The sequence below is a fragment of the Myotis davidii genome, unplaced genomic scaffold (assembly GCF_000327345.1).
Source record: "Myotis davidii unplaced genomic scaffold, ASM32734v1 scaffold46, whole genome shotgun sequence".
NCBI classification, from domain to species: Eukaryota; Metazoa; Chordata; class Mammalia; order Chiroptera; family Vespertilionidae; genus Myotis; species Myotis davidii.
The window spans coordinates 5,855,025-5,865,705 of NW_006383006.1; the positions used below are offsets into that span (position 1 = coordinate 5,855,025).

General features: G+C 51.4%; 1 protein-coding gene across 3 annotated transcripts in view; it reads left to right on the forward strand.

Annotated features, from left to right (window-relative positions):
* Window positions 1-7,696, forward strand: part of BMF (Bcl2 modifying factor) — a 20,014-nt gene extending 12,318 nt beyond the window's left edge. For all 3 annotated transcript variants that reach the window (XM_015557602.1, XM_006778094.2, XM_015557603.1), the window contains one exon: window positions 3,871-7,696. In XM_015557602.1, the coding sequence (XP_015413088.1) occupies window positions 3,871-3,972 (102 nt within the window). In that variant the 3' untranslated portion in view covers window positions 3,973-7,696. The remainder of the gene's footprint in view (window positions 1-3,870) is intronic.
* The last annotated feature ends 2,985 nt before the right edge of the window (window positions 7,697-10,681 follow it).

Consider the following 10,681-nt stretch of genomic DNA (forward strand, 5'->3'; position numbering starts at 1 on the left):
CCCTCTTCCCTCTCCCCTTCTCCTCCACACCCTCTCCTGGAGGGATCCAGGTTCTCTGGCGTTCTGGTGTCTTTGTGTACTTCATCCTGTTGGGCAAAATGTTCATTTCCTTCCTCCTCACTGTTTCTCTCACTGGCCTCCCTTCAAGTCCTTTTTCTTTCCTTTCTCGTCAGGCCCTTTTGTTTAATTTTTTAAAAAAATATTTATTGTTGCTCCTCAAAATCAGAGCATTCTTTGATTCTCTTGGTGTGAGGCAGCTTGGTTTCCTTTCAGAAAAGGGCCTTGTGAGGCTGCAACTGTGGCAGGAGAAAGCTAAGTGGCGTATGTGTGGCATCTGCTTATGCCCTGAGAAAGGGCTGCCGGGGCCTAAGCAGGTTCCCAGGCTGCCCTTGTTGGCCTCGCGGCTGCTGCCGCCACTGACTTAACACCATCCGGGGCAGCCTGTTCTCCAGGCCCACCCAGGCCCTCCACCAGGCTAACTGGATTCAGTTGTTGGAGCTCTGAGTTGTAATCTTGAAGATAATTGTGGATGACAAGCTCCGAATCACCAAACCTGAGGGCTGGAAAGCACCTCAGTGGTTTCCAAATGCCTGTCTGTGGCCTGGCTGCTGTAGAACCACCTGGGCAGGATTTACCCCTGAGTTGGCCAAGGCATTACTCTGGTGGGAAGAGGTTGAAAGAGCATGAAGAAAACACCAGGTCACGAAGTGTTTTCTTCTAGGCTATAGAATCATGGGTGATTTTATTTTCTCCTGTTTTTTTTCTTGTGTTTTCCAATGTTCTACAGTTAACATGCAATTACGTTTATGACTAAAATATACAATAAATGTAACTTCTGATTTTTAAACTATCACTCGGAGCTTGTTTAGTATACAAATTCCTGGGCCCCTTCCCTGGAGATTCTGGCCCAGTCGGTCTGGGTGAGGCCCGGGGATTCTGTATTTACAGCAGCACCTCCGTGGATTCTGTGGTGCAGTCAGGTTTGGGAGCCTGCATTTCACTTATAAGGAGAGTGAGGACTCACACACAGGCTGGTGGGAGACCCCAGCTACAGCCAGGTCCTCTGATTCCTGGACCAAAGCCTTCCTTGCCAATTCATGAGCCCTGAGATCTGTCACAGGCCGAGGCACAGAACCTTGATCCTTCCTGAGGGTGGGCCTGCATGCCCACCTGTCCTGGGCCGGCCTGTGTTTCCTAGAAGACCCCAGCCTTCCCATCTGACAGCACTCTCTGGCCCACAGCTGTTTCTGGGTCCTCCAATACCCCCGGTGATGGGAGTGAGGCTGCTTGCCTTGCCTTATTCCCAGAGACACAAGGCAGTGGGTAGCCTCTATTAGAGGCATTGAGGGAGAAACTGAGGCATACAGAAATGGTATTGGGCCAGGTCCCAAATCATGGAATAGTGATCTCCAATCCCTGGCTGAATTGCTGTTTGGAGACGATTTAGAGAAGGGAGAATAAAGGGTTAGATTTGGTATAAAGAAAGGTAGATATAGTGGTACTCGGAACATAGTGACAGTGGGTAAGGACACAGCTCTAGGGTCAAATAGTCTGGACTCAGTCCAATCCCTGACACTTACCAGCTATGCGGCCAAGTTACCTAACTCTTTCAATGATCTCATCTGTGAAATGGGGATGATAATACACACCTATCTTATTGGGTTGTTGAGAGGACCAAAGGAGTTTAATGTATGTGTAACTTGTCTCAGAGTCACCCGGGGATCTCGTTATAGGTTCATGCTCTGATTTAGTAGATGTACGTTTCTAATAAGCCCCCAGATGATGCTGAAGCCGCTGGTCCATGGACCACACTCTGAGAGGAAGACGTAAAACACTCAAAACAGAGCCTCGCCCACTCAGTGTTACTATTATTGTTATTATCACGGCTGTTATTGTTACTTGGCCTTTTTCAAACAGGCACCTGAGGAGACTGGGGATTCCAGCAGACTGGCCTCCCCAGGGACCGGGCTTTTCCTGGAATCTCCTCCTGTTCCTGCACATGACCTTTGCACCTGTCCTGGCAGCAGCTGGGGGGGTGGGGGTGGGTGCTCTGCCCAGCTGCTGCAGGCCTGCGTCTTCAGGTTTGCAGCTGAGTCCATTTTCACGCTGTTTTACTATAACCAGATTTTGTTAAGCCGGGTGTGTTTCCTCTTTTTACTCATCTTTGTTTACAAAACGCGAGGAAGCTATCAGTCTCCCCAGCCGCTGCCAGGCCTCCTCAGGGGCACGGCCCGGTTTTCCTGCCCCTCCCTGCAGTGGTTATGCCTCCACTTTGTTTTCCATCCTCCTTCTGCAGGGGAAAAAGTACGCTTGACACAGGCATGGGGCATTCTGTTCTCCCTGGTTGGCAGGGCTCTGAGGTCAGCCTGAGCTGACACCTCACCTCTCTTCTCTTAGTGGCCTAAGGCAGAGTGAAAGGGAACCCAGCAGCCTGCGTGCTTGTCCCAGGCCAGATGTACCTGCGAAGCTCTGGGAGTGCAGGAGACCTGGACTCACTTTCCAGTTCTGCTACTGACTTACCCTGTCCTCTTCCTATCTGTGTAGTAGTCTCCTGGTGGCGGCCAGAGCTGTGTGGTTAAAGACAGCCCAAGAGCCCTAGCTGGTTTGGCTCCTTGGATAAAGCGTCGGCCTGAGGACTGAAGGGTCCAGGGTTCGATTCCAGTCAAGGGCATATGCCTGGGTTGCTAGCTCAGTCCCCGGTGGGGGGCATTCAGGAGGCAGCCAATCAATGATTGTCTCTCATTGATGTTTCTATCTCTCCCTCTCCCTTTCTCTCTGCAATAAATAAAAATATATTAAAAAAAAAAAAAAGCCCAAGAGAGGGCTCCAGCTCCCCTGGCCCTTGCTGCCTGGGCCCCTGCAGCAATAAAGTCCAGCCTGTGCTGGCTTCTTCCTGCACACTAGGTTTTTATTCCCCTGTCCACTGAGAACCCTGTGGAGAGGGCCCCAGCCCAGTCCTGCCCTGGCAGACAAAGAGAGAACAAAGACCGCCTCTTCCAGCACCCCTCAGGCCCCTCCTGGCCTCCTCTGGCCCCAGGGAAATGTACCTGTGTGGGTGGGGCACCAGCCCCCATCCCGTGAGCCACTGACCCCTGACCTTTGCCCCCAGCTTCCCTGCCTGACAGTAGGACCTGGGATGACCTCCAGAGAGTAGTGTGCATTCTTTGTTTTTGTTTTGTTTTCAAGTATGTTCTTGCTTAACGTTTAATTGGCTCCAGTCAGTAGGAAAGCGCTCCAAGAGGGGTTATTTATGGCTTACTGTCAAGAGCAGCTATAAAAAGGGCAGGCAGTGCTGAGCTGGAGATGCTGGGAAGGGAGAGAGGGCAGGCGCTCAAGTGTGTGTGTGTGTGTGTCTGTCTGTGTGCGTGTTTGCACTGGATGAAATCAGATTTTTGCTGCCTCAGCAGTGTGGTTTAAATTGAAGATTAACCCTTTGACCTTCACAGTGTCAAATCACTTGCAGATGGAGGCTCCCCCCTTTTCCCCCTTGTTCTCTGTGTTACTTTGGAGTGGGGGGAGGGAGGGGGGCACTTCTCTTTCTTTCTGAAGAAAGTTTGTTGTTCATGCAGCTGAGGTTTGAGGGGCTCAGGAGCCAATCTGATTAAAAGCAGCACTTGGCTAAACTCTGGAAAATCCTGCAAGCAGGGGAAAAAGTTTAATCCTCTTGTGCACAGTGCAGAATGAGCCTGGTCTTTTCTTTTTAATGTTAAAAACTGCAATTGTTTTTGGAGGACTCGGCTATCTCCCCCTCATCGCCACTTAGGATTAAAGTGCCGCCCCAGACATGTTGATCTAAACTTTTATTGGAAATGATAAGAAGTCATCTAAGGCTGCGTTGAAGAGTCACGTTGATTTTTTCCCCCCTTTCAGCACCAGCAGAACCGAAATCGCATGTGGTGGCAGTTCCTCCTCTTCCTACATAACCTCGCCTTGAATGGAGATGAGAACAGGAACGGGGCGGGTCCCAGGTGAGGCTGGGTTGCCTCTTCGAATGGGGCACCACAGGAAGGACTTCGGCGAGGACTGACACTGCGTCATGTGAAGTTGTTTTTTGTTGTTCTTACCTTAAAATTTTATCTCTATGTGTAAATAAGACAGGCCCAAGTGGGACCTTTTCCCCTGTTCAGGACCTTGACCAGGAATGGGGGCCTTTGTCAAACACTGTTGAAGTGGAGGCTGATGAGTCTCTGATGGTGGGTCCTCCCAAGGGCTCTGACAAGCCGATCCTTCAGCCCGCGGTTGTTGAAGATGGCCAGGTAGTGATGTTCTCTGGCCAGAGGACTGTAGTTTAGCCACAGGAACTCAGTTAAACCATAGGAAGCTGGATTACACTCCTGCTCCCACCAAACCTGTCAGCCTTCCGCCACGGATGGAGCCGAGATCCGGACGGTCACACTGCTTCAATGCACCAGGGCCTCGGTTGGGGGCTTTCCAGCTGAGCACGGCCACTCCGCTCGGCCACTCAGTCTCTATCTGGTTCTCCTTCGGCCCAGCCGGTGCCCGCTCCAAGGGCTCAGGGATTCTTGCCCAGCCCCTGTCATCTCCAGCAGACCTCAGGGAGGGTTGGGTTTCTCCAAGGACCCCGCAAACATGCCTCAAAATGAACCAAACTTCTGTGTCGGCCTCAAATCTGACTTGGTCTCACTTGGAGGCCCCAGGATTGATCCTGAGGTACAGAACCACTGCCACCTCTGGCTTCCTAGAACTGGCTGCCTGTCAGCCATGGATGAGCCAAATAGCCAATCAACGTGCTGTCCTCAGCAGCTTGTGCCTTTGTGGGCTCTTCTTTCCAAAGAACCAGCAACAGACTGCACTCTGGCCCCCGATCAGCACTGTAGGGCATGAAGGGGCAGCACTGCAGTGGGACTGGGACAGTGGCCATCCCTCCTGGAAGAGTCAGCCCGAGAGGAACCCAGACCACTTGGTTTCCTTGGAAACAACATACCTCCTCCTCCTCATTCCCATTCCTTTTTCACACCTACTATGAAAGGTAGAAGGAAGAAGCCAGCACAGTGACTTTGTCAGCTGACATGTGTCTTTTCGAGCAACAGACAACGATGAGAGTGCAGAACCGTCAGAGCTGGGTGCACGTCTCCTGTCTTCCTTCAGCTCCCAGCTAGGCCAGCAGGGCATGCGCTGGCTCTCAGCGGGATCGCAGCTGCCTCGGAACTTCCCTTCTCTCCCTGCTGTGGCGCTAATGGTGAGAATTTAAAGCAGCCAGTCTGCCAGCTCTGACCAGACAGAGAATTTGATTAACAGAACCTGTTAACAGATACCTAGAAATGAAATGATAATTTTTGCATATGTAGGAAAAGATAACATTGGTGCTAAACAGAGAAGCAAGGCCCAAAGAAAAGACTGCTTTCCTGGGCAGCGAAGACCCCGGGGCTACCCAAGGAAATCGGAGAAGTCCAGAGGAGGCTCTCACATCTGAACCAGCCAAGGCTCCTCCAATTCTGCCAAGAGGAGGTCTCAGTACTGTTGAAGGAAGCCTTGGTCCCTGTATGTACAGTTGGGAAGGTTGTTCCCTGCACCAGGGCACCTGCAGAGGGAAGGTAATAGGGACTAAGGTCGAGCTCCTGCTCTGCTCACCAAGTGGTATGCCCCAGTGCAGGGCTAGTCTTCCCAGGAGAACTGGTGCCTTTGTAGGAAGGTGCCGTATGGGCTCATAGTGACCCTGAGGAGAAGGACCTCAAACTGTGCAAATGCCTTTGTTTTGTTCTACTTAGATGTTCTGGAGGTATTACCTTTTCTTGGCCAGAATTATATTCTCAGGGTGTGTACCATGGTTTGTCTGCTAAGGAGATGGGTTCTCACTTACAAGAAGGAACCCAGAGAACAGGCATGAGGACTGGCTCCGGAACACGCTGACCGTCGTGAAGTTCAGCCTTCCCTGCGTGTCATGTCATTCATGAGGTGCTGAGGGCCTGGTGTCCTCCCCTCCCCTGGACCAAGGCTACGACAGGCAGCGGCTGGTATATGTGCTGGAGTGGAACACACAAGAAAACCACGATTATTTCTACCAACCATTTTTTAACCTCTCTTGGCAGACTTTCCACCTGAGCTGAGTGAGAGAGCAAATAAATGGTCTAGACTTTGGTGCTGAGGCAAAGCCATCCACTTCAGGGACCCTGCCAGGCCCAGAAGGGCTTGTGCTAAGAACTGAGCCCAGAGTTTGACAAGCCCATCTGAACATTGAGCCTGGGGCCTGGGGCAAGATGGTCCAACCGCACTATCTCCATCTTCGGTGAAGCCAGGAACTAAACTCACTACGTTAAGCGAGCCAGGGCAACATTTAAAACCTCCTTCCTTTCCCATCCCCCAGAAAACCAAGGCGGTAACTCCCAGAATAGCCCTAGGAGAGAGGTGCCTCCTGGCTGGCTGTTTTCAATTGGCCTAGCGATCTAGGTCCCGCCCCTTCCCTCTGCCTGGTGCGTTGGTCTGAACATTCCTCGTCCAGCCTCAGGAGACATGTCCCTCCCCCTGGGCCCCTCTTCCCACCCCCACCCCCAGAGGCTTGGCTGTCTCCTGTGAGGGGGTGGAGAATCCGATTGAGAGGGAGGGAGAGTCTGACCTGGGTCCTGACCTGTAACCAGCTGAAGACTAGTGGAGCTTTTGTGGTTTGCTGATGGATGGGGGTGGGAGAGGGACTGGAAACCTCCCCGTTGTAGAAATGCCCTGGAGGAGGGGAAGCCTGCTTATTCAGGGTCTAAATAGCCCTTCCAACTCAGAACCCCAGAGGAGGGGTTTCTGGACACCTATGGACAGAAGTGGGGAGGCAATCCCCCCAGGCCAGACATCTGACTTCTCCAGCCAGTTGCAAAGTCTGGGCTGCTGACGAGCTCTCCCGTGGCCTTCCCCTGCTCAATCCGAGGCACGAACAGATCACCTCCCAGTGACCTCCCCAAACCCCTAGGTCTGTTTTCAGAGCTTGTGTGGCAGGCACATTCAAAGTGCTCAGAGGGGCCCACCTGACTTGTCTCACTGACTCCTGTGGCCAGGCCCTGTCCAAGGGTGGGTCCTGACTGGTCATGGCAGGGAGGGGTTGATTGGGATGGCCCATCTAGGTCCTCCATCTGCCTGAAGTCTTCTGGGAAGGAAGCTGGGGAGCCACTTGACTGTCCTAGGCAGCAAGGAGTACACTGCCCATGAAAGCTTGCCTGCGGGGGTCTTGATGAGAGGGAGTAGGGAGAGTAGAGAGCAGCAGAAGCAGGCAGGCTTAAATTGCCACTGCCCTCAGGGCTTCGGGGAATCAGCGCTGCAGCCCAGGCTGGAGGAAGCTGAGGGCCCCTCTGTGTGTAGGCGGGGACCCTTGGTGACAGGCCACCCTGGCCAGACTTGCCCTAGGAAGGGGTTAACCTATCAGCCCGTGATGCCTCCTGGGGACACTGGGCAGTGGGCAGGCATGTCAGGGCTAGTGAGGACTTAGAGCCTGGAGGGAATGGCAGAGAAAGCCCAGCCCTTCCAGAGATGCACCAGCCTCCATGCTGAAGCTGGCGGTGCTCACAGCCTGTGAAGGTCCCAGGTCCACACTGCTCTTCTCTGCACAGTTGGCCAGAGCCTCTCCCTGCTGGGTGAGTATTGCCCCACAGCCACCCTGAGTCCACAGGGCTGTCAGGGGAGACCCAGTGAGAATGTAGCATTTTGTTCATCCCAGATTAGTTGCCCTGGGTTCTAGGCACTCTGCCTCTGGGAGAGAGACGTTCATTTGGGGCAATTGCCAGGAAGCAGATTCTCAACATATTGGGATAACACTCCGTAGAATGGAGGGTGGGTGTGTGTGTGTGTGTGTGTGTGTGTGTGTGTGTGTGTGTGTCTTCTCTCCATCAATTGGTACAGTTTTTAATAAAACCATTTAAAGCAAAACTGGTCTGTCTCAAGGTGTGGTAAAAGTGCACCGGGACCCATTAGGGAATTTGAGATTCCTAACTTGTGTCTCAGCTGCACTCCCGAGTTATCCCTGAGGCGCCTGGCTTGTCAGGAGTTCCCTTCCCCTCTGGGATTGGAGAAGAGCCTTCTGACCACACAGTAAGCAGCACAGCAGAGGCCCCATGAGGTGGAAGACATGGGCTTTGGATTCAGATTTGAATCCAGTTCCAGCCTCCATCAGCTGAATGATCTGAGGCAAGTTATGTAATGTCTCTGAGCTGTTGGTTCTTCCTGTGTAAAATACAGCTGTGCCTGCCTTGCAGGGTCAAAGGGAATGTGTGCAAAGGACCTGCCCACACCTCCATTCCCCCACCCCTGTCAAGCTGGGCTTCAGTTTTCTTTTATCAAGGTAGCATCTCAGGAGGTAGGCTCCTTGTAGGGGGACTTCCTGGCTTGCATTTCTTTGTGGATTAACAATGTGTCTGATTCAAGAGGGTAATTTAAAGCTCTTGACAGAGTTCTGAAAATCCTCAGGGAAAACCACCCCTGGTCCTGTCAGCAGTAAGCCCAGAGCCAAAGGGCCAATGCGCCTTGCCAGCGCCGGGCCCCATGATTTAGGAAGCTGTCGGCTCTCTGAGGACCAGCCTTGGACTCCGGTTCCTCCCTCCATAGACAGTGGGAGTTTGAAGTGACATTGAACTGTCTTGTCTAACCTCTTCCTTTTATGGTTGAGTAAACTGAGGCCCAGAAAGGGGATGCAATTTTCGGTTGGGCTTTTTAAATAGCTGAGTCAGTCTGAGGGGGGCCTACCCTATCCATCTGGGTTTCCACTTGGAAATTGCAGTGCTCTTGCCCAGATCTGCAGGGAAGCCAAAACTTGTCTATTTTTAATGCCAAATAACTGCCTCTTCTCCTGTAAAACATGGCACTTCTAACTACTCTATATTTGGACGGAGAGGTTTATTTTTACTGGAGTGTGGTAGAAGTGCGGCCTGGTGCCACGTCCGGATGTTATTCTACATTTCACGTGCAGGGTTGTAGTTGAGCCCATTAGCAGCTCCTATGAGCTACACAGGGAATTAGTAGGTGATTGGTGATGTACTGTCTTTCTTTCAAGTCATCTGCTCCTACTTTGGGTCCGGCTGCATTCAATTGCCTAGGCTAGAAACCTGAGAGCTCACCCTGTCCCCCCTGTCCCTCCCTTTCTCTTTCTCTCTGAACCCTTCCCAGGAAGTCCAGGGAGAAGTTAAAGGCGCAGCTGCCCAGGTTTGAACCCAGGCTCTGCTGCTCACCAGCTGAATGGCACTGGGCAGGTCACATAGCCTTACTGTGCCTCAGTTTCCTTATCTGTAAAATGAGATGACAATAGTATCTATTGAAGGTTGTTGTGAGCATTAAATATGTGAATATGTGTCAGGTGCTTAGAATAATGCTTGGTACATATTAAGTTGCCAATAAATGTTAGCTGGGCCCTGACCAGGTAGCTTGGTTGGTTAGAGCATTGTCCCGATATGCCGAGGTTGCAGGTTGGATCCTCAGGGCACTTGTAAGAACCAAGTAATAAATGCTTGAATAAAATGCTTAAGTGGGACAACAAATTAATGTTTCTCTTTCGCACTCTCCCTAATTCTCTCTAAAAAATCAATAATAAATAAAAGGCCCCTGCCTCCACTCCCACTCTGCCTCCTCTTAAATAAATAAATAAATGTTAGCTGATAACAGTATTACTTTTGTTATTGTTATTTGTGGGCAGCCGATCAATAAGTTCTGACCAGTATTGATTTCAGAGAAGAAAGGAGAGGAAGAGATAGAAACATCAATGATGAGTGAGAATCATTGATTGGCTGCCTTCTGCACACCCCAACTGGGGATTGAGCCCGCAACCTGGGCATGTGCCCTTGACCGGAATCAAACCCGGGACCCTTCAGTCTGCAGTCCGACACTCTTATCTACTGAACCAAATCAGCTAGAGCAAGGTCTGACCATTCTTACTAGGAATTGTCTCTTGCACATGTCTTCTATCTCTGCTGTGTTGTTCTAATATGATTTTTTCCCCCCCTAAACAATTGACGAGCCTCCTGACTGGTCTCTGCCAGCCTTCCTCCTTCCACAGTGACCTCTCTGCGCCAGAGGCATTTCTAAAGGACAGGCCAGATCCCATTGCTCTCCCCTGGAAAGCTCGCCCTCCTGAATCAAGCTCACATTCCGTAGCCCACCTCTCGAGCTATCCCCTATATCAGAATTCTGCATTTGTATTCTGTATAATGGAATATTCCCAAGCCTAGCAGCTTCCAACCACAAACATTTATTATCTCAGTTTCTGTGGGTCAGGAACTCAGAAGTGTCAGCCCCAGGTGGCAGCATGCTGAGAGATTGGTGTTAAGATGGAGATCTCCTGGAGCGCCCATTTAATGGACACAAAGTCAATGGTACACGCTCAGTGTGGGGGTGTGCACAGGGGAGAGAGAGAGAAATGTGTACGGTGACATAGTGTAACAGATGGGTCTCCTGCCCTCCACTCTGTGAACATGTGGTGCCTGTAGAGAGTGTGACATGGAAACATGCATGACAGCCCTTTCCTGGCCTCATATCACAGCAGCAGCATATCACCCTCAAAGATAATGGTTTCTGGTCCAGTGTGCCCTGGCTGCCAGGGGCTTCCTCTGCTGCTCCACGGAGGCCACAGAGCCCCCTTCCAAGCTGAAGGAAAAGCAAACTGGCGGGGTTTCCTCAGAAGTGATATGTTTGCTTGTTGTACTTCCTGGGTGTCTGACAGGGTTTTTAAGGGCAGTTTTCACATCATGTGAGTTTT